Genomic DNA, 25886 nt, shown 5'->3' with positions numbered 1-25886 from the left:
GTTGTCATTCATGAACCATAGGTACTTGGTAATAAGATGTGTATCCTCAAACCTTGTTGACACAGCCCACTAGAAACCCTCTCCCTACATATTATTGAACCAGACCTAAGCTACGTTAAAAAGCCCACTGGAAATATATCCTTATTTTCCAGGTTCTCTTCTCGGTGACTTCTCCAGCGATGCTGCAGTGCTTGAACTCCAGGTATGTTTGTTTGAAAAGGAGCTAATTGGGTTGGGTGGACTTCTAAAGACTAGCAACTAACATTTCTCCAATTACTGCGACAAATCTGATGCCATGGTTTCCTGTTAAATATATATACCATATTTTTCTGTGTATAACACCCCTTATTTTGGGGGACTTAAATTTATGAAAATGGGGGAAGATGACCCCCATATAAGACGACCCCCATTTTAAAACATTATTTTAGAGTTAAAAAAACTCTAGTCTCATACTTGGAGATTATGCATAATGCAGATTATGATGTGCCATAAGGAGGCTGCATCGAGTTGCAAAGGACTCCAGCTGTCTGGTGCAATGAAGTCAGGCTTATGTCAAGAAGCCCTTTCTCTTTCACCCCCCCCCCCAAAAAAAACCCCCAACTCCTTAGAAATCAGTAACAAATGGACATAGATTATTAGGAAAGTGCAGCCGTGGGCTTGTCAGAGCAACTGAGCATGAACACATCTCCTCACCGGATCCTTTTCTCAGAGTGAAAATTTCTCTGGATGGCATTCTATCCAGCTTCTTGACTCTTTATTTGAAAAGCACTTGACAGCTTCATGAAGACAAATGGCCAGGTCCCTGCCCCAAAGCAGCCTACAATCTAAATTCAACAATAGGGGATGAGGGGTGGGATGGGGAATGTTAAGGAAATGCAGTTTCACAGTTTTCCCCGCATTGTGATTTTTGCATAGCGCGTGCATGCACACACCATTCACAATATATTGCCAGGTCAAAAGTTATGAGACCGATATCACAATCTGGACTTCAAACCAGTTTTGGACAATACAATGATATATTGCTCAGCCTTATTTGTCACCTTCATTACTTTGGCAGATCAAAAACCTAGGGGGAAAGTTAGGGTAACTAACTTCTCTTAAGGCTGGGCAATGAGGCAATTCAGCGTATTACGTTCTTCTAATCCACAAGGGGACTACTTCTGCTTATGACAAGCAACTGTAACGCCACCGTTTATGATAACTATCTATCTGTCAGATGGTATCTCTAAATTTGGTGGGAGGATCCTTGATCTCCCTTTTAGGCTGTTTGCTGCGCCAACCGGTTAGGTCACTTTTTTGAAAGCCCTGGAGGCAGTTGCTGTTAAGCCAGAAGCCTCTGAGTCACTTCTGCTAAGGAAGCCGTTCATTGCATGCATGCATGCAAGTGTGAAGTGGGTGTAAGGCACGCAGCAATGAAAAGAGCTTGGATGCTGTTTGTGAAAGCACTTGTCAGTCTTTTATCACTTGGCTATTATTGAGAGGAGGCAGATGAATGTATATTCTCTCTTGAAATAAGAGGGGAAGTGCAGGTCATAGAATTGTAGAGTTGGAAAGGGACCGAAAGGAGTTAACCCCTTGCAGTGCAGGAATCACAGTTAAAGAATCAGGTGACCATCCAGCCTCTGCTTAAAAACTTTGAATGATGGAGAGCCCATCACTTTCTGAGAGAGTCCATTATGCTGTCAACCTGCTTTTGCTGCCATAAAGTTTCTTCCTAAAGCAGGAGAGCAGATTTCTAGCCTCCTTCCAAAAGTTTGAATTTTTCAGCAGTGTACAACATGCACCTGATTTCCATGGACATGATTTATTTACTGCTTTCCTGTCTATATTATATAACCTTCCTTATTTGTTCCCCACAGCCCAGCCTGGATGAAAGCCTTTTCGTCACTCCGAGGAACCAGGCGGAGAAATTTGTGGCCAACCCAAGCAACGACCTCATTGTTTTCTCTCCACTTACTTAATCAGAAGGGGCAGAATAAGATTGATTTTTATTTACAAACCGGGGTGGGTGGGGGGAGTGGGTAAAAGGAAATTTACTGTGGTTTTTTCTGTTTTTAAGTACTCCTATTAAATGTTTATTAAAGTTTGGTCTGTGTCTTCTGAGTTGCCTTTCAGTATCATCTGTGTGGGTTCTTTAACATCTTTCCTCATCCATAATCCCTCTTCCCTCCCAAAATCAACTAAGATTTCCCCCAAAACAGTTCTGGATCAATTTCTGTTTCAGCTCAGACCTGTCCTGTATTGTAACAAGCTGGGCGGGGTGTATTCTGTGCTGTATGCAGCGGTGGGAAAAGAATAACAGAAAATGCCTCTGGCTAATCTGGGCCAGGAAAATGTGAGTGCTGCGACCTGCACCATTCATGTCAATAAGAAAGCTCTGTGGGTTGTTTTTTAACCTAGTTTATGCTGTAATTTGCCAGATTCATTCTGTTCACAGGATTATGCCTTCCTCTGCCTTTCACCTCCACTTCTAGGGAGGAAGATAACTTCCTCTTACAGAACCACAAGAGGTTGTAAAACGAACCCTGCCCATCCTCCGGGCCAGTTTCCCAAAGTTTGGTACACATACACCTGGGGTCCACGAAAAGACTGAACGCTGTTGGGGCGAGGCGATCACCGTATTTTTCGCTCTATAAGACGCACCAGACCACAAGACGCACCTAGTTTTTGGAGGAGGAAAACAAGAAAAAAAATATTCTGAATCTCAGAAGCCAGAACAGCAAGAGGGATTGCTGCGCAGTGAAAGCAGCAATCCCTCTTGCTGTTGTGGCTTGTGGGATAGCTGCGCAGCCTGCATTCGCTCCATAAGACGCACACACATTTCCCCTTACTTTTTAGGAGGGAAAAAGTGAGTCTTGTAGAGCAAAAAATACGATATGTTATGAACTGCCCTGGGATTCTACAGATGAAAGGCTGAACACAAATTGAATAAGCATGATAATGTTAAGTTTGGTGAGCACCACTTCAAGGCCCCTGGTTCCCAACTGTTTGGGTATGGTCACCCACAAGTCCAAATTGAATTGGTACGGTTATTCATCAATGTTGGACCTTAGGATTTCTGAAGATGCCAGTACTCCTATACTGATAAGTTTTGAAATGTTTCTCCCACCCCCTTCCCCCTTTGCTTGAATATCTGACGGACGTTTAGCTTTTAAAAAGGCGCTGTGGGTAAAAGCCTCAGCGCCTAGGGCTTGCCGATCGAAAGGTCGGCGGTTCGAATCCCCGCGGCGGGGTGCGCTCCCGTTGCTCGGTCCCAGCGCCTGCCAACCTAGCAGTTCGAAAGCACCCCCAGGCGCAAGTAGATAAATAGGGACCGCTTACTGGCGGGAAGGTAAACGGCGTTTCCGTATGCTGCGCTGGCTCGCCAGATGCAGCTTTGTCACGCTGGCCACGTGACCCGGAATTGTCTGCGGACAGCGCTGGCCCCTGGCCTCTTAAGTGAGATGGGCGCACAACCCCAGAGTCTGTCAAGACTGGCCCGTACGGGCAGGGGTACCTTTACCTTTACCTTTAATAAAAATCAGAAACCTTCACTCCTAGCAGTCCTGCTCAGCTGCATCCCCACTCCACCCTCCGTCCATTGCCAACACCCTTTCTAACCCTCTGGTGCCCATAAGGACTAGAAACCTGCTTGTGAGGACTTACATATGACACTCAGCCTCTCCTTGACTGGTCCTGCGTATATATATTTTTATTAAACTTTGCCCTACAAAGCGAAGCCAGCCGGACATCTTTTTAGAAAAACAAAAGCTGCTGTTTTAATGCACGCAGAGTTGGCGTATTGGGTTGCTGCAGCCTTAGGTTAGATGGTTGTCGGTGTGACACTGGTGAGGGTGATGTCGCCACTGATGCACAGCTTGTTGATCTGGTTTAGCTCCTTGATGCGGTGGTTATACTGCATCAAATGAGCATCGTTGACTGCTATCTTCAGGTGATCCGCTTCACACAGAATCTGAATCTGGAAAAGGAGAGGTGTTCAAAACATTAAGAACCAGGAAAGCAGATTGGCAGAGGCTGTGAGCAGAGATTAACTTAAGTTCCAAATTCTTTGAACACAGTGTGGCTTCCTAGCACTCTGGCAATCAAGGCTTAGGGCTATATTCAACTAACGTTTACTAAGAGTAAACTCATTGAAATTAACGGCCATGACTAACTTAACTTGCATTAATTTCAGTGCCTCTACCCTTCAGTCAAGTCAGTAAACCACTGCTGCAGGTCTATGCCTGTGGAACTCCCTCCCACTTGGGATTAGGTAGGCAACCTCCTTGCTGCACACAGCAAAGACTTTCTTCTTCCAGCAGGTGTTATATGCTGGTAATTAATTTTATGGTGATTTTTAATTGTTCTATCCTTTGTATGGTTTGTTTTATGTACCCCTCTTAGAAATGCTGATTAAGCAGTCTATAAATGCCTTTTTTATATATATAAAAAAGCTGTTTTCCTGTGCGGAAGAGTCATCACACGGTTAGCTGCTGATACAATTTTGTACAGTCAAGTCATGTGGAATCCTGGTTCTGGTACAGGATGGGGTAAATGGTGGTTTTACTAAATGTACAGCTCACTACCCCTAATTTGAAGTCCGAGCTGTAGTTTTGAAGATGACACAGCTCACACGGCAGGAGTTTGCAAACCCCTTACCCTTAATATTTGATGATTGTTATGTCAGCAAATAAATGGAAAGCAAGACTAGAGTTGATAGAGGCCACACACCTGCATTCTATGAACACTTTTTTTAAAAAAAAAAGTGTAAATGTTAAATACTGGATGCTTGTGGTCTTGCCAACAACATCTGGTCAGGAGGCTGGAACCTTTCGTCCAATCCAGGTTACGGTCATCTTCTGTTCTTACTGCTATAACCACTAAGCAAGACTGCTGCTGAAATGCATATGTTGCTAACTGAATGGTGGGTGTTTACTAGAGGCGATGCAGAAATACGGTGGCAGGCTTACAGTGTAATGAAACAGAGTGGTACAGAAGCAGATGTAATTTTTGTGGATTTAGATCAGGTGTGGGGACCTGCAACTCCCGTGGCTGTGCGCTGTAGGGCTGATGGAAGTTGTCGTTCACTGCTTTAGGCACAGCTCTTTGTGGAAATGCGGCAATTAATTTTCATGGTAAAATAAGCTGCCCATCATTAAAACATCAATTTCAGCCAGTGCTTTCATTATACAGTCATACCTCAGGTTACAGATGCTTCAGGTTGTGTTTTTTCGGGTTACGTAAACCCGCCGAAACACAGAAGTACTGGAATGTGTTACTTCCAGGTTTCGGCGGTTGTGCATGCACAGAAGCGCTAAATCGCGCTTTGTGCATGCGCATAAGTGCTGAAGCGCAACCTGCACATGTGCACATGCGACGCTGCAGGTTGTGAACGTGCATCCCGCATGGATCACGTTTGCAACCTGAGCGTCCACTGTACAGCACAAACGTTTAACTCATTCATCTCACTTCTGCGAGAGAGAACCCCATTTCCCTGTGCCCCCCTTTACCTTGAAAGGTTTGCCAGCCTCGAAAGGGAACCTGGGGGCCGTCCGGTCTTCCTTCCCCCAGGTGTTATGCAGCATGGTGTTGCAAACAATAACTTTCCTGCCATCTTCATTGAAGCGGGGGTTGAAGTGGAGGGCGATGTCATTGCCCTTCTTCAAATCCACTTTAATGCTGCAACAGGGAGACACAAACTGTAACCGTCTCCTGAGGAATGTCTCAACATTTGATCATAAATCACACAGTGGGAGCCAGGAATTAAGACCGCTGTTATCAGAGTCACAGTGTTCTCCCAGACTCCAACAAATCCCCTTAAAGAACAATCCATTTATTGCATACAGCCAAAGGTCCTTACAATGTACAGCAGAGGACAAGAGCAAGGCTTTCCTCTGAAATTGCACAACCTAACCTATAAACGTTTTCAGCATAAAAAATGTACAGCATAAAAATTTAAAATTAGAAAGCATTAACAGAGCTGGAACAGAACTTCTTAGCTGCCAGAGCAAATTTGGCTGATGGGTGTGCAATTTGTAGCTCTTTTTCAGCTGAGAATTTGACTGTCACAGAGTTCCTGGATGGCTTTTCAAATAATAATAATAAACAGTTTTGCAGTAAGGAATGTGATGAGGAAATGCATTTAAAAGTGTGAGATGAAGGATGGGGGAAATTATATGCACCCTAAGCAAATTAAGCTCAGTGAAGACGGCAAATTAAGACAATAAAGAAAGCTCAATAAAGACAGGGTGACATCTAACTAAGTGGGTGGTCCTGCCCCCTGGGGGGTCAGATTACATGGGGGGGGAGCAAAGAGAAGGAGGAGCAGGGGGCACTAGAGGTGTAAATGACTATCTGAAAAGTTGGTATCACAGGGATCAATTTCGTCAATTGTGTTGACTTAATTAACTTTTTAACTGGATTTTGAATAAATACACCATTAATTGTTGCTGTTCCGAATTTTACTGTATTATTATCTTCCTTAGGGACGTGGGTGGCGCTGTGGGTTAAACCACAGTGCCTAGGACTTGCCGATCAGAAGGTCGGCGGTTTGAATCTCCACGACGGAGTGTGCTCCTGCTGCTTGGTCCCTGCTCCTGCCAACCTAGCAGTTTGAAAGCACGTCAAAGTGCAAGTAGATAAATAGGTACCACTCCGGTGGGAAGGTAAACAGCATTTCCGTGCTCTGCTCTGGTTTGCCAGAAGCGGCTTAGTCATGCTGGCCACATGACCCGGAAGCTGTACTCCGGCTCCCTCAGCCAGTAAAGCGAGATGAGCACCGCAACTCCAGAGTCGGCCACAACTGGACCTAATGGTCAGGGGTCCCTTTGCCTTTACCTTTACTTATCTTAGTGGGTTGTGCAAACCGCTATTCTGGATAATGCTCTTTATAGGCTCGGCTAGGGAGGCACCAGGGATGGGTTTATGGAAACAAGCAGCTGTGGGCCCAAAACGATTTGGGAACCACTGATCCTAACGACTGCGTAAGCTTTGTGAAAAGCCGCTCAGAGATGACGATTTGCCTGGAGGATATGTGGGATAGCAGCCCGGTCTAGAGCATGGTTAGCCAGCTCATTCATGCGCTTCCCCCTGGCTGACTCAAAATAGCACATCTCCACCCTTATCTGTGGGTTCCTAGTTCTGAATTGTGAGCCTAGGGAGAAGGGACAGGGAAGAGCAGGGGTCAGCAAACTTTTTCAGCAGGGGGCTGGTCCACTGTCCACAGACTTTGTGGGAGGCCAGACTATATTTTTGGGGGGAGGAAATGAATGAATTCCTATGCCCCACAAATAACCCAGAGATGCATTTTAAATAAAAGCACACATTCTACTCCTGTAAAAACACCAGGCAGAAAGAACCCAGAGATATATTTTAAATAAAAGGACACATTCTACTCATGTAAAAACACCAGGCAGGCCCCACAAATAATCCAGAGATATATTTTAAATAAAAGGACACATTCTACTCTTGTAAAAACATGCTGATTCCCGGACCGTCCATGGACCAGATTTAGAAGGCGATTGGGCCGGATCTGGCCCCCAGGCCTTAGTTTGCCTACCCATGGGTAAGAGGGAGACAATTCGGCCCCAAACATGCAATCCCCTCCTACAGAAAACTGGAACACCCCCGCACCCCCCCCCAATCCCTTTTCCAGCCGCCCAGAGTGGCTGGGGAAACTCAGCCAGATGGGCGGGTATAAATAATTATTATTATTATTATTATTATTATTATTATTATTATTATTATTATATTCCATCTTTACCAGCTTGCCCTTTGATTCACCGTCCCGACAATGGTCAACAAAGTGCGAGGCTGGAGTCCTGCCGGCAGTGGGATGTCACAAGGAACTTTCTGCAAAAGATGGTATAACGTTCAGAGTTTTGGTCGAGGGCAGTGAGTCTCAAAGGGTGTGGCAAGAAAGGATGGCAAGTGGCAGGAAGATTCAAGGACAATCACAGGAACATGTGAACATTTCAGTGTATGGTATCAAAATATTTATTTATTTATTTGCAGAATAGCGGCTAGTTATCTTTCCAAACTCAGAGCAAGAGCATCAGCAACCCATTGGCTATAGTTCTGCACAGCATATTGTTGAGATCAGGGATTTTCAAGATCAGAAAAGAGAAAGGCTTCTTTGTGTTGGTTTGTTTGCCTCAAATTAGACCTAATATAAGTGAGATTACCCAGCAAAAGCAAGCACACACCTCTCGCTGAGTTTGTATACATACTTAAGGTACATATGTAAGGGGCTCATTTATAATTATTTTGGGAATATTACATGTTCTTATGTAGTTGCATTGTTTTGTACTTTCTGGACATCTCATGATCATAGTTGTGTTCTATGTTATAAATTAAGCGCTGCTACTGACCATTAGGTCCGCCTCTGGGGTTGCGGTGCTCATCTCACTTTATTGGCCGAGGGAGCCGGCGTACAGCTTCTGGGTCATGTGGCCAGCATGACTAAGCCGCTTCTGGTGAACCAGAGCAGCGCACGGAAACGCCGTTTACCTTCCAGCCAGAGCGGTACCTATTTATCTACTTGCACTTTGACGTGCTTTCGAACTGCTAGGTTGGCAGGAGCCGGGAATGAGCAACGGGAGCTCACCCCGTCGCGGGGATTCGAACCGCCGACCTTCTGATCAGCAAGTCCTAGGCTTTGTGGTTTAACCCACACCGCCACCCCCTTTACCTTTAGGAATAGTCCCCTCCCAATGTATTCCTTATCAAGAGGAAATTTGGTGTGGTGTGAGCAAATTTTTCTTCTGAAAGTGTGGCCCAAAGAAGAAAAAAGCTTCAGAACCACTGGTCTAGGACCTGGGAGACAACCTCAAAGCAGCTCATGATATATAAAATATAAACAAATCACCAAAATATAGGTAAAATAGAATAACTGTTTAAAGCCACAACTAATAAGTTAGAGAAGTTAATAAGTTAATAAGTTAGAGAGGGACACGGGTGGCGCTGTGGGTAAAAGCCTCAGCGCCTAGGGCTTGCCGATCGAAAGGTCGGCGGTTTGAATCCCCACGGCGGGGTGCGCTCCCGTTGCTCGGTCCCAGCGCCTGCCAACCTAGCAGTTCGAAAGCACCCCCGGATGCAAGTAGATAAATAGGGACCGCTTTCTAGCGGGAAGGTAAACGGCGTTTCCGTGTGCGGCTCTGGCTCGCCAGAGCAGCGATGTCACGCTGGCCACGTGACCCGGAAGTGTCTTCGGACAGCGCTGGCCCCCGGCCTCTTGAGTGAGATGGGCGCACAACCCCAGAGTCTGGCAAGACTGGCCCCTACGGGCAGGGGTACCTTTACCTTTACCTTTAATAAGTTAGAGAGGAAAAAAACCTTGGTGCAATCATCAAAAAATATTATTTCCACAGCAATTTTGGTCAGATGTTTCTCTGTTCTGTGGTACCAGAGAGGAATAGAAAACATTTGGGCATAGAAGCGGTATACAAATCAGTATATAAAAGTGGGGTACAAATTAATAATAACGAAATGACTCTGGCTAGTTTAATTTAATTCTGCCAACCCTCAGATCTTTGCCTTAAGCTGCGGAACTCATGTAATGATGATGATGATGATTTATATCCCGCCCTCCCGAGCCGAAGCCGGGCTCAGAGCGGCTAACAACAGTAAAATAATACATCATTCTCTGGAATGGAGTTTTGAGTGGGCAATTGGTGTCCAGCAGAAAAACCTATCTATGGGGAATATTGCAAACTGATCCTATTCACAGCTTCATCCAGGAGTAACTTTTCGTTCTGTGAACAAAGGGTATTCGTTTCCTTTTTTAAAAAGACACAGAACCCTAAATCTTGCAAGCCGCTTTTGATGTTATTGCTTACCATCAATGCAGTGTATACATTTTCTAAAATAAGACAGATCAGAGAGAGAGATTTCCTAGCCTAGAGGCACACACAAACAAGCAAGTTTCTCACCAATGGGCCGGAAGGTGCTCCTCCGGACGGAACGGACGGTGGGAATCCGGGTCCACCCTGCGGTGCGGTCGGCTGTGCTCCTCCGCCACTTGGGGGCTGTCCGGGGCCAGGATACATGCCGGAGGCACCTGGTGGAACCATTCCAGGTGCGCTGGGAAATCCGCCTGGCTGGGGTGGGCCTCCAGGGTAGCCGCCACCTGCTTGTGGGGCCCCAGGGTATGCGCCGGGTGCCCCTGGATATGCGCCAGGGGCCCCTGGATATGCGCCAGGGGCTCCTGGGTATGCGCCGGGTGCTCCAGGATATGGGCCGGGGAACGCTCCGGGATATCCTGGGAAAGTGCCGGGCTGATTTCCCCACGGGTTTGGCTGGGCATTTGGGTTGGCATTCGGGTTGTTGGCCCCCCCGGATAGGGCATCAGACAGCTGTGGAGAGAACAAAGCAACAGTTAGCAAAAATGTATAAGAGGTCCAAATATTTGCTGGAAATGTAAAGAAAAATCATATACGGTGGCCTTGTAAGGTAATAAAATCTTTCTGGGAAATGATAAACAGTCATACTCGGGTTACAGATGCTTCAGGTTGCGTTTTTATGGGTTACAGACCCGCCGAAACCCAGAAGTACCAGAATGGGTTACGTCCAGGTTTCGGGGGTCGCGCCTGCACAGAAGTGCTAAATCGCACTTTGTGCATGTGCAAAAGCGCCGAATCACAACCCGCGCATGCGCAGACGTGGCAGGTTGCGAACGTGCATCCTGCATGGATCACGTTCGCAACCCGAGCGCCCACTGTATAATGAGATGGGGGGGAAATTCAAATTAACTTTTGTAAAAATAAAACCCAGAGGCTTTTTTATTAGGAAAGATAGGTGCAGATATTCCAAAGGAGCAGACTTTTAATTTTGCAACGATAGCTGCACGGATGCTACTAGCGCAGAAGCGCTCTGTCATGCTGCGTGCATGCACAGAAGCAGCGCTCTAGTTGCAGACTTTTTGGGGTGCGAATGACACCCCGGAATGGATCGAGTCCGTAACTAGAGGTACCACTGTAATGTCAAAAATCAATGGGCATCTTATACACGGATAGTGCCGAGTGTGGACTGGCGATTGGTTGTTGCTTCCCAAATAGGGGCCATCTTATACATGGGGGCATCTTATAGATGGAAAAAAACCCCGATATATAGTTTTAACTGGGTTTTGACTAAACGTGCAATTAAATGTCTCAGCTGAAACCGTGCCTGGTGCTTTCTTGATGATACAGAAAGCGCCCTGCTTTCTCAGGCCACGACCACGTGAGGTCTCAGGTCACAGCAACAACACAGTAATCCTTTTTAAAACTGGCATCAAAAGCACTACTGCATCAGGAGAGCAGATACTTACTGAAAAGCCGTCAGACATCTTCCTGAAACAAAACAGAAAAAGAGAACAGGTGAGTGCAAGGTGCATCCATAGATTCCACTGGCCAAATGCAAATCTTGGCAGAGCCAAGGGAGGCTTTGTGGTACAATGGATAGAGCAAGTTTAGCCAACCTGGTGCCCCTCCCAGATGTTTGCTGGCTGTGGCTGATGGAAGTTGTAGCCCCAAACATCTGGAGAAGCACCAGCTTGATAAAGGCTGGGATTTACTTATTTTTGGGCAAAGAAACAGCTCAGAATCCAGATGTTGCTTTCAAGCGCTCATGTAAATTCACCAGCATTGGAGTGCAAACTTCTTTAAATGTTTACTTGCCATTTTGCCTAATATAAAGCATGTTCGCGTTTTCTTTTCACTGTGTGCATCTTCATAAATACTTTACTGCAGCACCTGCACATTACTTGGCTGCAGAAGGTCATTGCAAAATCCAGAATTGTGCCAGTTTCAAAGGACGGGTGTTTTTCGGTTCTCTAGTTTTTCAGAGCTTGTGTTGTTTCGAAAAGTGAGAATTAGGTAGGTTTGCCTTTAAATGCAAACCGAATGGAATTTCTCTCTGCTTCCTAGCAGTGAGCCATCCAGATCTGCTACCAATTCATTTCCGTCTGTGTTCTGAGTATACACATGATGTTGACTCATCTTGGAACAAGCAGCGAAGACCGCCCAGGAACATATTTCAGGTTCCCCCCCACACACACTTCTTAACACAAACAGAGCTGTCTTTCGGAGAGGGTACACTCCCCTGAAAACTGGCCAAGTAAGAAAAGAGAGAGACCCACAAACTTCATAGAAAGCCTACAAAACACGCATGAACACGCCCTTTCAAAGAGATATTCAGGGAAATTGCCATAGCATCCACTTTGGGAAAACACACAGCCGTTGTCTGTGGCTTCGGGCAAAAGCTCTGTGCAAATATGACTCACTCAGGCCTCGACACGCCCATGACTCAAATCAAATGCTCCCCATTCATGTTAAGAAAGTGTATTTGCCCCACACAGTTTACTTACAATGCACCAACGGCGCATTGGCACGACAAGCACTGCCCTGCTGAAGCCACAGTCCTGCGAGGTTTGTGGCAACAGCTCACGCTACGAAACGGTGACTCATCACTTCACCCCACCCATGATTGATTTGTTTAAAAGTACGCTCTTTCTACAGTTTATCCTTCTGTGCCATTAACGATAAGGATAGATTCATGGAGGAGAGGGCTATCACAGAATCCCCACGACGGGGTGAGCTCCCGTTGCTCTGTCCCAGCTCCTGCCAACCTAGCAGTTCGAAAGCACACCAGTGCAAGTAGATAAATAGGTACCACTGTGGCGGAAAGGTAAACGGTGTTTCCGTGCGCTCTGGTTTCCATCACAGGGTTCCATTGAGCCAGAAGCAGTTTTGTCCTGCTGGCCACATGATCCAGAAAGCTGTCTGCGGACAAACACCAGCTCCCTTGGCCTGAAAGCGAGATGAGCTCCGTAACCCCATAGTCGCCTTTAACTGGACTTAACCACCCATGGGTCTTTTACCTTTTCACCATGGAATCATAGCATGGTAGAGTTGGAAGGGATCCCAAGGGTCATCTAGTCCAACTCCCTGCAATGCAGGAATCTCGGCTAAAGTATCCCTGACAGATGTCTATCCAACCTCTGCTGAAAAAACCTTCAAGGAGAGTCAACAACCTCTTGAGGGAGACCATTCCACTGTCCAACAGCTCTTCCTGTCAGAAAGTTCTTCCTGATGTTTACTCAGAATCTCCTTGAAGCCATGGGTTCGAGTCCTGCCCTCCAGAGCTGGAGAAAACAAGCTGGTTCCCTCTTCCATGTGACAGCCCTTGAGATATTTGAAGATGACTCTCATATCTACTAGCCACAATGGCTCTGCCTTCACAGCTGGAGGCAGCAATGCTTCTGAATATCAATTATGATACGATAATCTTTATTGTCGGTGTCCCATACAGAACAACAAAATTGAAAAAATCTACATCAGACATTCCAAAACCAACATGCCTGCTATCCCAGCTATCCCAACCTGTTTAGCCCCCTAAAAACTTTGATACCACATTTTTAAATACAATATACTCCCACAGAGACTACCTTAAAGGTAAAGGGACCCCTGACCATTAGGTCCAGTCATGACTGACTCTGGGATTGTGGCGCTCATCTCGCTTTACTGGCCGAGGGAGCCGGCGTACAGCTTCTGGGTCATGTGGCCAGCATGACTAAGCCACTTCTGGCACGGAAACGCCATTTACCTTCCCGCCGGAGTGGCACCTATTTATCTACTTGCACTTTGATGTGCTTTCGAACTGCTAGGTTGGCAGGAGCAGGGACCGAGCAACAGGTGCTCACCCCGTCGCGGGGATTCAAACCGCCGACCTTCTGATCGGCAAGCCCTAGACTCTGTGGTTTAACCCACAGCGCCACCCGTGTCCCTTGAGGAACCCCCTAATCGCTGGCAAATAACAGGCTGTCAGCAGGCTGTAGGTGCTTGAGAGCCTAGTCCGGCAAAGAGCTTTTCTTTAGGGTAATCACCAAGAGACTGTTTTGGTCCGCTGATGGCTTTAGTCAATAGCATCTTCTTAGCAGCTGCCTGCTGTTCGAATCATTTTTGCGCCACGAGTATTCAGTACCCCGATGAAGGAAAGTGCAAGGCTTCTTGCTATTCATAGAGCTGGCTGATGAATTTTCCAATCCCCAGACACCTGGTTATGTTCATATATGTGGCCTGAGGACCTTTCCTTTTGTAATAAACATTTTGTTTAAAAAGAAAAAGAAAAGAATGGCTGCGGCAACCTAGTCAGATGGGTGGGATATAGGTAATAGATGAGAATTATCATTGGCCTCAGCAGAGGCATGTACCTGGGGCTTGCCTGGCACAGCTCGCAGGGTCGTTGTGGGGATAAGAGTCAGTTCAAGGTCACCTAGCAAGATGAAGGAGGGTCAGAATTCAGGTCACTCCCCACTCCATCCAATTCCAAGATATTGCACTACCCAGTTTCTGTTACAGAAAGGTAGCCGTGTTGGTCTGCCATAGTCAAAACAAAACAAAAAATTCCTTCCAGTAGCACCTTAAAGACCAACTAAGTTAGTTCTTGGTATGAGCTTTCGTGTGCATGCACACTTCTTCAGATACACTTGAAACAGAAGTTGCCAGATCCCTCTATATAGTGAGAAGGTGGGGAGGGGTATTACTCAGAAGGGTGGTGGGAATGGGTGATTGGCAGATAGCTGTGATGAGCCTGTTGACGACTCTTAACGACTGCAATAGGTCTTACAGGAAAAAGCAAGGGGTGAGAAGGTGAAAAATGGCTTTGTCATGTATAATGAGATAAGAATCCAATGTCTTTGTTCAGACCAGGTCTCTCCATGGTTTTAAGTTTGGTAATGAGTTGCAATTCAGCAGCTTCTCTTTCCAGTCTATTTCTGAAATTCCTTTGTAGTAATTTTTTGGTCTGCCAATCACCCATTCCCACCACCCTTCTGAGTAATACCCCTCCCCACCTTCTCACTATATAGAAGGATCTGGCAACTTCTGTTTCAAGTGTATCTGAAGAAGTGTGCATGCACACGAAAGCTCATACCAAGAACTAACTTAGTTGGTCTTTAAGGTGCTACTGGAAGGGAAAAAATTTTTTGTTTTTACCCAGTTTCTGTCCTATTAGGAGCTGGCAAGCTGTCTGCACAAGCTCAGCTTCTTCGGCTAAGGGAGATCCTGTCCAGACATGCAAAAGGTTCTGGGTTCAATCCCCCCAATGGCATCTTCGTAGGGCTGGGAAACCTGAAGCCCCAAGAGCCACGGCCACTTTAAAGAGACATGGCGAACGCCAAATAATTCTGTGAGCTGCCATTTGTTAAGGGGTGCTGAACGTTTTCAGGAGACCCCTATTCTCTTTGCAGAGATACGATTCCTAAAGCAGTTTAATAGTCAACCCCTTTTCAAGGGGATCTCTGAAAAACCGTAACTCAGTGACTCCATCTCTGCAAAAGGTCATAGTGATTGCAGTTAACAACAACAACAACAACAACATTTATACTCCATCCATCTGGTTGGGTTTCCCCAGCCACTCTGGGCAGCTTCCAACAAAATATTAAAATACAATAGCCTGTTAAACATTAAAAGCTTCCCTGAACAGGGCTGCCTTCAGATGTCTTCTAAAAGTCTGGTAGTTGTTTATTTCCTTGACATCTGAAGGGGGGGCGTTCCACAGGGCGGGCGCCACCACCAAAAAGGCCCTCTGCCTGGTTCCCTGTAACTTGGCTTCTCGCAATGAGGGAACTGCCAGAAGGCCCTCGGCGCTGGACCTCAGTATCTGGGCAGAACGATGGGGGTGGAGACGCTCCTTCAGGTCTACTGAGCTGAAGCTGTTTAGGGCTTTAAAGGTCAGCAACACTTTGAATTGTGCTCGGAAACAACCTGGGAGCCAATGTAGGTCTTTCAGGTTAATGCTTGATGTGTCGTGCTTAGTGGCATTCCCACGACATCATCTCTGTGACATCATCAGTGTCTGCCCCCTCCCCAATGACATTACCTTAGTTCTCAGCTTTGAGCCCTGAAATCTTATGATCTGGGATGCTCCTGACATCCCTATTCTCTACCCTATTTGCATATTACTTAATTTCTGCAGCTCTTAAATCAGTCTGATTTTCCCATCAGGCAGGCAGGCCCAAGTCTATCTTGTGTGTATAGTTTCTTTCATCCTGGATGGGATAGTGAGGATCAGACAGAATGGGGCCTTCAAGAGGCAGAAACTAAATCCCAGGCATGTGGATTCCTGCTTATCTTTAGTGACTCACCTCTACCTGATACCTGAAGGTGGACTTACACTACAGGCGCATTGGAAGTAAACATGCCAGTTACGGTATTTGGTACGCAAAGAGGAAGTTTATCAAGACCTTCATCTACAATACGAAACAGACTTCAAGACTCAGATTTGCCTGCAAACCAGCCATCAACTGAGGAAGAAATTCCTGTGCAATTTATTCGAGCTACAGAATCTAGGTTTTGCAGCAATGAAATTTAAGATGATCAGAGTTTTAGGCAAGCGTCACTGAGAAAAGGAATCAGACCTGAAGGCTGCGAGGCTGAGCAACCACCCTGTTTAACTGCTACAGCGAAACAGAGAGCCTTCATGCCAAACATTCCAGCCCAATTAGGCAATAAAATTAGGATAGGTAGAGGTTGTTTGATAGCCAGCTCTAAACCAGCCCAACGGGACTGGGTGACTTTGCTTTTGTTTTCTCCCTGAGCTTTGTTGCAAAGTTTAGCAACAAATGCAAGTTTAGCTAAAGTACGCTTACTGAAAATCTAGCATGTATCATCCTGGCCCTAACCACAAGGAATTTAACTCTGAGCATGCTTTTATTCTTCCTCCAAGTTCACAAAGTTGTGTACTTATTTGCAAGATTAGCTCAGAGAGAAAGGTACTTGCCCCTTGTCTACTCATACCTGCGTGAGCATTTTCTAGCATATTGATGGTCTGTAGTAGTTTTTGAATTATGGTGCTGGAGGAGACTCTTGAGAGTCCCATGGACTGCAAGAAGATCAAACCTCTCCATTCTGAAGGAAATCAGCCCTGAGTGCTCACTGGAAGGACAGCTCTTGAAGCTGAGGCTCCAGTACTTTGGCCACCTCATGAGAAGAGAAGACTCCCTGGAAAAGACCCTGATGTTGGGAAAGATGGAGGACACAAGGAGAAGGGAATGACAGAGGACGAGATGGTTGGATAGTGTTTTCGAGGTTACCAGCATGAGTTTGACCAAACTGCAGGAGGCAGTGGAGGACAGAGGTGCCTGGCGTGCTCTGGTCCAGGGGGTCACGAAGAGTCGGACACGACTAAACGACTAAACAACAACAACAACAACAACAACAGTAGTAGTAGTAGTAATAATAATAATACCAACAAACTTTCCCACTTGGTCACCTGGAGACAACTGTGACTCACCAGAGGTGATCAAGAAAACTTAATACAAGTCTATTTAAAGCACAAGTTCATAGAATCATAGATTTGTAGAGCTGAGCAATTCTGCCCAGGAATACAACAGAATTATTTGCAGACAGATGTCAGGCATATCCCTATCAGGGATGCCTTAAAGCAGGGGTCAGCAAACTTTTCCAGTGGGGGCCAGTCCACTGTCCCTCAGACCTTGTGGGGGGCCAGACTATATTTTTTTGGGGGGGAATGAACGAATTCCTATGCCCCACAAATAACTCAGAGATACATTTTAAATAAAAGCACACATTCTGCTCATGTAAAAACACCAGGCAGGCCTCACAAATAACCCAGAGATGCATTTTTAAATATAAGGACACATTCTACTCATGTAAAAACACGCTGATTCCCGGACCATCCACAGGCCGGATTTAGAAGGCGATTGGGCCGGATCTGGCCCCCGGGCCTTAGTTTGCCTAAGGTAAAGGTAAAGGGACCCCTGACCATTAGGTCCAGTTGTGACCGACTCTGGGGTTGCGCGCTCATCTTGCCCTATAGGCCGAGGGAGCCGGCGTTTGTCCACAGACAGCTTCCGGGTCATGTGGCCAGCATGACTAAGCCGCTTCTGGCGAACCAGAGCAGCGCACGGAAACACCGTTTACCTTCCCCCTGGAGCGGTCCCTACTTATCTACTTGCACTTTGACATGCTTTTGAACTGCTAGGTTGGCAGGAGCAGGGACCGAGCAACGGGAGCTCACCCTATTGCGGGGATTCGAACCGCCGAGCTTCTGATCGGCAAGCCCTAGGCTCTGTGATTTAACCCACAGCGCCACCCGCGTCCCCATGCGTTAAAGCACCTTATTGTAGGACTATGTGCAATGTCAACAATGGAAAGGACACTGCATCTTTCTGAATATGCTCCTTCTTCCATCCTCACCGTCTCTCCCTGCCATTACAATGCCCTTTCAAGAACCAAGTCGATGCTGGTGAAAGCAAGCCCAGGCTACTCTCCCGGAAGCAAAGAATGCCTTTACAAAACACAAATCAGGAGGCTCCAAAACTCTGATAATGGCAGCCCTCTTGGAACACCAACTATTTAGACAACAGAATCCCATTCTCTTTGGGCCTCTGAAGCACCAAACAGGCAATTAACTCCCTTGCCTTCAACACAATTGCAGGCAGCCGAGATCAAAAGGGTTGCATGGTTTTGTTTCTGCATGACTGTCTCACTGTTATTGCTGCCTGTTCTTAATGCTTTCCTTATGTCATTCACCGCTTTGAAAATCTGCCCCATGCTAGAAAACTGGGAGAGGAATGCTAGAATTAAATAAATAAAACGCAGCCTCCATTTCGCTTGAGGCTCATGCACTGGGCCAGATTTAAGTTTGACAAGACCCTAAACTACTGAAGGTAATGGGGCCCTTTATATGTCCAGCTGTCCTTTGTCCTTAGGGAGCAGGCTAGCAGGCGGGGCCCATTACCTTACATCAGGGGTCAGCAGACGTTTTCAGCAGGGGGCCAGTCCACTGTCCCTCAGACCTTGTGGGGGGCCGGACTATATTTTGGGAAGAAAAAAAAATTAACGAATTCCTATGCCCCACAAATAACCCAGAGAGGCATTTTAAATAAAAGCACACATTCTACTCATGTAAAAACACCAGGCAGGCCCCACAAATAACCCAGAGATGCCTTTTAAATAAAAGGACACATTCCGCTCATGTAAAAACACGCTGATTCCCAGACCGTCCGCAGGCCAGATTTAGAAGGTGATTGGGCCAGATCCGGCCCCCGGGGCCTTAGTTTGCCTACCCCTGCCTTACATCACAGGAGCCTACACAACACAAAACACTGTTGCTGTACGTAGGTTTTATTTTATTTGTTTTTTATCTTACATTTTGGAAATGTACATCTTTTCCCTTCAGATTTTTCTGGGGCCCCCAAGAGGGTGGGGCCCTAAGCTATAGCTTGTTTTGCTTATGCGTAAATCTGGCACTGCTCATGCAGCCTTGGTAGCGCTGAGTGCCATCCATCAGCTTCGGCTGGTGGCCCAGCTGTACCCCCATCTGGACCGGGCCAGCCTAACTTCTTTCCTCTATGCTCTGGTAACCTCTAGGATATATTACTGCCACACATCATACGTGGGGCTGCCTCTGAAGATGGTTCAGAAACTTCAGCTGGTACAGAATTAAGTGGCCAGGTTACTTACTGGGACATATGCTCATATTACGCAGAATCTGGCCCAACCTATAAATGGCTCAGGACCGCAAAACCTCAAGAACTGCATCTCTGAAGTGACCCCAGAGAGATCATCATCTGAGGCCCTTCTTTGTGTGCCGTCCTCCATGAGAGGTCCAGAGGGTGGCAACATGAGAGCGGGGCCTTTTCTGCAGTGGCTCCCCATTTGTGGATAGATCTCCCCAGGGTGGCTCACCTGGTGCCTTTGTTACATATCTTTAGGCGCCAGGCAAAAACATTCCTTTCCTCACAGGCCTATTAAACTGGGGTGTGTGTGCAACTGTTTTCATTTGTTATTATGTTATGTATTTTTCTGCTTTTATATTGCAAATACCCTCCCTTTGGCAAGGTGCTTGTGAACAAGATGTGTCGAGACAGATCTTTGTTCTAACCCAGAGAAGCAGTTGCTACATTAGGAGTGTGTCAGTTCAGACCAGATCTGAATGGATGAAGCCATATTCTGTTGAGTCACGTTCAGTGGCCCATCTCTCCCAGTGTTGCTTACTCTGACTTACAGCAGCTCTCAAGGGTCTCGTCTGTCACCCACTACTGTGTAGAAGCAAAGATCACCCGTGTCGAAGCGATGATTCTTCAACTTCATTGGACTGGTCGTGTTGTGCGGATGCCTGATTATAGTCTGCCAAAGCAACTACAGTGGTACCTCGGGTTAAGAACTTAATCCGTTCCGGAGGTCCGTTCTTACCCTGAAACTGTTCTTAACCTGAAGCAGCACTTTAGTTAATGGGGCTTCCCACTGCCGCCACACGATTTCTGTTCTCATCCTGAAGCAAAGTTCTTAACCTGAGGTACTATTTCTGGGTTAGTGGAGTCTGTAACCTGAAGTGTCTGGAACCTGAAGCGTCTGTAACCCGAGGTACCACTGTACTCTATTCCAAACTTAAAAATGGGAAGTGTAATGTTGGTGGTCAACAAAAGAGGTTTAAAGACTCTCAAGGCAAATCTAAAAAAATGTAGTATAGACACTGACAATTGGGAAACACTGGCCTGCGAGTGCTCCAGTTGGAGAACAGCCTTGACCAAAGGTGTCATGGGCTTTGAAGACACTCGAATTCAGGACGCAAGGGAGAAACACGCTAAGAGGAAGGCACACTTGGCAAATCCACACCGGGATCAACTCCTGCCTGGAAACCTACGTCTCCACTGTGGAAGGACATGTGGATCCAGAATTGGCCTCCACAGTCACTTACGGACTTATTGCTAAAACAGTGTTTATGGAAGACAAATCTTACTCAGCTAAGAGTGATCGCCAAAGAAGAAAGAAAGAACTGGAGAGGCCATTGGGGACTGAACCTGGGACCTTCTGCACCCAAAGCAGCCACCCTGCCCCATAGGTATGGGCTCCTCCCCAGCTAGGAGCACCCTGGACGGTCAAGGGCTACAGGCTGTGCTGAGCGTCAGCGCTGGGAGGGGCTCAGACCTACAATGCAGAAATAATGCCCAGGGGATTACAGAGCCTCGCCCATTTCCAAGCAAGGGAGAACAGAAAAGGGGCCTTCTATTCTCACACGGCTGTCATTTCAAAAGGAGGGATGTTGACATTGTGGAAAATGAAAAAGCCACCGCACAAAAAGCTGAGAGTCACAGGGGGTGGGGCGGGGGGGCAGAGCAGCTGTAAACCAGGAAGTCTCTCCAGAATCAAATCGCACAAAAGTTTCCGTTAACTTTTTTTTTAACCCTCTGCTCTGATACGCTACTTAGATATCTTCACATTTAGCTGTCTAAGCATTCTGCAAAAGAAAATACAATAAAATACATTTATCCAGTGCTTTTTCCCCCTAAAGAAAATGTTTAGGGATACTCTCATTTTCCTACTCATATTGAAATACTGCCCCTCAGTGAGGCCAAACTTAAGATTCACAAAGTGTTTAGGGGTATGCACACCCCCGTGTCCCTCCAGGAAAAAAGCATTGCATTAATTTGCAAAATAAAATGCACTCACAAGCTGACGTCAGGCATGAACACTACTATATCATTATTACCAACCTTTATTTTATTTATTTTATTTGTCTAACGCCCTTCATCTGAAGACCTCAGGGCAGTTAGCAACATAAAAATGCATAATAATAATAATAATAATAATAATAATAATAATAATATTTTTTTCTTTCTTTATACCCCGCCCTTCCCAGTTTAAAAACCAGGCTCAGGGCGGCTAACAGCAAATATAAAACATTGATTAAAATGCAACTTAAAAACAGCATAAAATTCAACATAAAATGCAGCATCAATATCAATAAAATTCAAAAATTCAGGGGTCATTTTTTTGGGGGGGAAACCCAGTCAGTAGACATCAAGTGATCAGCAGGGCTAACTGGCCAAGTTGGTCCTACTGGGGCCAGAGAGGAGACCAGAGAAGAATTTAAATGTGGGTCCCAGAAAGGGTTTCTTCAGAGAAGAGGAAAGGGAAAAGGGAATAGAGGATCAGGCTAATTCAAATTGAAGGCCAGGCGGAATAGCTCTGTGTTACAGGCCCTGCGGAAGGAGATCAAGTCCTGCAGGGCCCTAGTCTTGTGGGACAGAGCATTCCACCAGGTTGGAGCCATCACTGAAAAGGCCCTGGCCCTGGGGGAGGATAGTCTGGCTTCCTTAGGGCCCGGGACCTTTAAGCTATTCTTATTCATGGACCTTAGGGTCCTCTGCGGGGCAGACCAGGAGAGGCGGTCCCATAGGTACGAGGGTCCTAGGCACATTGCACCATTTCTTTCCATTTTGCTGAGGGTGGCATATTTGGGTGTGGTCAGCATCAATGCTTGGATGTAGCAAACGCCACTTTATCATTACAACCCTGAAAGGTAGGCTGAGCTGAAGAATGGGTCACCCAGCGTGGGTTTGAAATGGCCAAAAGCAGTTCCTCCCTTTGTTTCTATGATAGTTGGAATACTTTCTTTATCCTGAGCAAACCGTTTTGTATGACTGGCTTTTCAGACTGATGAAGTGTGTAGCGAAACCTGTAATATATCCGGAGAACAGGTCTCCTTTTGCCCACTTGCGTTATTCTCACCAGGGGGGTGGCTTTGATTTGCCTTCCCATGATTGATCCATGTACCCGGCTTTGTGTTTCCAACTCAAGACCCATTGAAGAACATCTCATCTAGTTCAATCTTTGAAAAACAGCTTTGAAAAACTTTTTCAGATTCTCCAGTGCGCTACCCTTGCCGTTTTGGCGGCACGGGGTTGCCGTTCTGCGATTGGACTTGCGCTACTTGTTGAACGGTTCATTTATCCAGTCTGTATAACGTTTATTGCACGTGTAACTTGTTAAGATGGGACGCGGGTGGCGCTGTGGGTAAAACCTCAGCGCCTAGGACTTGCTGATCGCATGGTTGGCGGTTTGAATCCCTGCGGCGGGGTGCGCTCCCGTCGTTCGGTCCCAGCGCCTGCCAACCTAGCAGTTCGAAAGCACCCCCAGGTGCAAGTAGATAAATAGGGACTGCTTACTGGCGGGAAGGTAAACGGCGTTTCCGTGTGCTGCGCTGGCTTGCCAGATGCAGCTTGTCACGCTGGCCACGTGACCCAGAAGTGTCTCCGGACAGCGCTGGCCCCCGGCCTCTAGAGTGAGATGGGCGCACAACCCTAGAGTCTGTCAAGACTGGCCCGTACGGGCAGGGGTACCTTTACCTTTAACTTGTTAAGATGCAGTTGTACATTTATCCACTCCATGTTTACAGTATCTCCAGCCTTTGTTTTGCACATGACACCTTAGTATGTTTGTTGCTTAAATGGTTACAAGTCTATCTCTATTCTAGCTATTAGCGGTATTCTAGTAAATTTGGTTTTATACTTATAAGCCAGTTTGTGGTGGTGTTGTTTTGTTCTATGATAGGTAAAGGTAAAGGGACCCCTGACCATTAGGTCCAGTCGTGGCCGACTCTGGGGTTGCGGCGCTCATCTCGCTTTACAGGCCGAGGGAGCCGGCGTACGGCTTCCGGGTCATGTGGCCAGCATGACTAAGCCGCTTCTGGCCAACCAGAGCAGCGCACGGAAACGCCGTTTACCTTCCTGCTGGAGCGGTACCTATTTGTCTACTTGCACTTTTGATGTGCTTTGAACTGCTAGGTTGGCAGGAGCAGGGACTGAGCAGTGGGAGCTCACCCTGTCACGGGGATTCGAACCGCCAACCTTCTGATAAGCAAGTCCTAGGCTCTGTGGTTTAACCCACAGCACCACCCATGTCCCTTTGTTCTATGATGGTTGCGTCCTAAGAGGAGCCTCCTGGATCAGGCCAGTGGGCTACCAAGTCTAGCATCCAGTTCCCACAGTGGCCAAGCCAAGGGTTCAATGGGAGGGGGACCTGAAAACCCTGCCCTCCTGTGGTCTCACACAACTGGCTTGCAGAAGCATCACTGCCTCCGCCCATACAGACGGAAGACTCTCTACAAGTGTTACTAAACAGGAATCCGGATTGTAAGCCGTTTTGGATCTTGGACATAAACACAGGATATGAACTGCGATTAGCAATTACAGCACAGTCACCGCACCCAGCACTCAGTATCGATGCTATGGATTTCTATTGGATGTAGAAAAAGCAAACGTTTGCTACCTATAGCTCTGTGGAAGGAGATCGGTGCAGATGTGACCTAACTGAAGCCAAACAGCAACTAGGTTTCTGTAACCATGTTCTATTGCGCCAGAAGCTGTTTAGTCCTGCTGGCCACATGAACCGGAAAGCTGTCTGCGGACAAACGCTGCCTCCCTCGGCCTGAAAGCAAGATGAGTGCTGCAACCCCATAGTTGCCTTTGACTGGACTTAACCATCCAGGAGTCCTTTACTTTTACCTTACCTAAACAGCAACTTCTGGAAGAGACAGAAGAGGCTGTTGCATGCAGGATTAAACTATTCTGCACAACTGCAGAAGCCGTTTCGCTGCTTGGCTGCTTGCCAACATGTGGCAAAAGCCAAACCCAGAGTCACAGTTCAATATTTCTGCACCACTCCGAAATCTGTACTTTTTTTCTACCACACACCAACCCCATTCCGCCTAGATTTGAGCACAAAACGACCATTTTACTTTACAATTCTGCATTCTGGGCTTCCACTCTCCTTGCTGTGCCTAACACCCAGCCCTGCCCTGCCTCTGCACGAGGCACAGAGTCCGACCCGGCCAGCTGTAGCGGGATGTGAAAGGGCAACCTGCTGCTGCTGCACCCCACAGCTTTGGGGGCTGGCGCTGCAGTCCCAGTGGCTAGAGCACAAGCTGGGCATGCATAAGGTCGCAGGTCCAATCCGAAGCACCTCCAAAGCATGGCTGTCTCCAAATGCGCAGGCAGAGCAGAACCAACGTTTTGTCCCCCTGCTCTTTTGTCTAATCCATGGATAGCTCAGCTGGTTAGAGCAGGCATGTCCAACAGGTAGATTGTGATTTACCGGCAGATCACTGGACATCTGCGGTAGATCACTGGTAGATCACTAGCTGGGGGGAGCCAAAGAAGCTGAACAACTGTGGCTCCCCTAAAAAAAAGCTCAACATTTTACCTCCTCCCTGAAAAAACTCAACAACTTTGACCCAAACCCCCCAAAAGGGGGTAGATCACTGCCAGTTTATAACTCTGTGAGTAGATCACAGTCTCTTGGGAGTTGGGTTAGAGCATGGATGGGCTATGGGCCTGATCCTGCACCCTCTTCTTATGTAACTTGCAAGATCCATGCGTGTGGATTTAATATCGGACGGGGATGAATCACCCTTGCAGGGTGGCAGAGCTCCATGCTGTGAAATAGGCTACGGATTCAGTTTGACAAACCCACATATTCAGGCGTTGACAGGGGCTGGGGGGGGGGCGGGAGAGGAGACGTCAAAGGCTCTTTTTGTCTAAGGCCCCTTTTCGGTTTGGGCTGGGCTGACCCTGGTCTGCTTCTGCAAGCTTCGGAGAAGTCAGCTGTGAGCCAGATGCGCTCTTGGCGGGGGTCTCTTTAGCCAACTCCTCCACGCCCCTCGAGGGCGCAGATGCCCAAACCGAGGGCAGCAGGAGGACCCCTCAAATCTCCGCCGCCAGGAGGTCATCGCAGACGGCGGGGGTTTGGAGCTGGCAAATCCCACCCTCCTGGGCCAGAGACCCCTATCCGCCAAAAACAAAAGCCAGACGGTTCCCCTTTTTGGAACCGTCTCTCAACACCGACAGCTGGGTGGGGGGCTGGAGAAATGAACCCCCAAAAGTGACACCATTCTCGTTGTGGGGGGTGGAAGGTCAGCCAACCCCCCCCAGCGCCCCCAAAATCTCCTGGGCCCGATCCTCGACGCCCTTCTTACCTGGCAGGATCCCGTCGGAGCCTCGGACTGAGAAGGGGGAAAGCAGCAGCCGAGACGGGCTCGGGCGGGGCCGGCCAGGCGTCTCATATCCCCGTCCCGGGACCGCCCCGTCGGGTGTCCCGCCCCGAAATGCCCCTCCCCATCGC

At 47.2% G+C, this 25886-nt stretch overlaps 2 protein-coding genes across 5 annotated transcripts in view; one reads left to right on the top strand and one right to left on the bottom strand.

Moving 5' to 3' along the window:
- DLGAP5 (DLG associated protein 5) overlaps positions 1 to 2087 on the top strand; it is a 28007-nt gene extending 25920 nt beyond the window's left edge. For all 3 annotated transcript variants that reach the window (XM_053390105.1, XM_053389927.1, XM_053390010.1), the window contains 2 exons: positions 153 to 202; positions 1860 to 2087. In XM_053390105.1, the coding sequence (XP_053246080.1) occupies positions 153 to 202; positions 1860 to 1961 (152 nt within the window). In that variant the 3' untranslated portion in view covers positions 1962 to 2087. The remainder of the gene's footprint in view (positions 1 to 152; positions 203 to 1859) is intronic.
- Positions 2088 to 3665: 1578 nt separating this feature from the next.
- LGALS3 (galectin 3) lies at positions 3666 to 25856 on the bottom strand. 2 transcript variants are annotated; one of them, XM_053390942.1, is made up of 6 exons: positions 25741 to 25856; positions 11285 to 11306; positions 9909 to 10331; positions 7742 to 7830; positions 5490 to 5658; positions 3666 to 3958 (listed from the first exon to the last, which is right to left on the bottom strand). In XM_053390942.1, exons 2-6 carry the CDS (start codon positions 11300 to 11302, stop codon positions 3803 to 3805), a joined length of 855 nt encoding a protein of 284 aa, XP_053246917.1. In that variant the 5' UTR covers positions 11303 to 11306; positions 25741 to 25856; the 3' UTR covers positions 3666 to 3802. The 2 variants fall into 2 exon arrangements, with proteins under 2 accessions (XP_053246917.1, XP_053246931.1); XM_053390956.1 differs by lacking the exon at positions 25741 to 25856 and adding an exon at positions 14168 to 14191.
- Positions 25857 to 25886: the final 30 nt, after the last annotated feature.

Source organism: Podarcis raffonei, chromosome 1 (genome assembly GCF_027172205.1).
Source record: "Podarcis raffonei isolate rPodRaf1 chromosome 1, rPodRaf1.pri, whole genome shotgun sequence".
Taxonomy (NCBI): Eukaryota; Metazoa; Chordata; class Lepidosauria; order Squamata; family Lacertidae; genus Podarcis; species Podarcis raffonei.
Note: the sequence above shows the minus strand (reverse complement) of the source record. Positions and strands in the feature narration are given on the sequence as shown.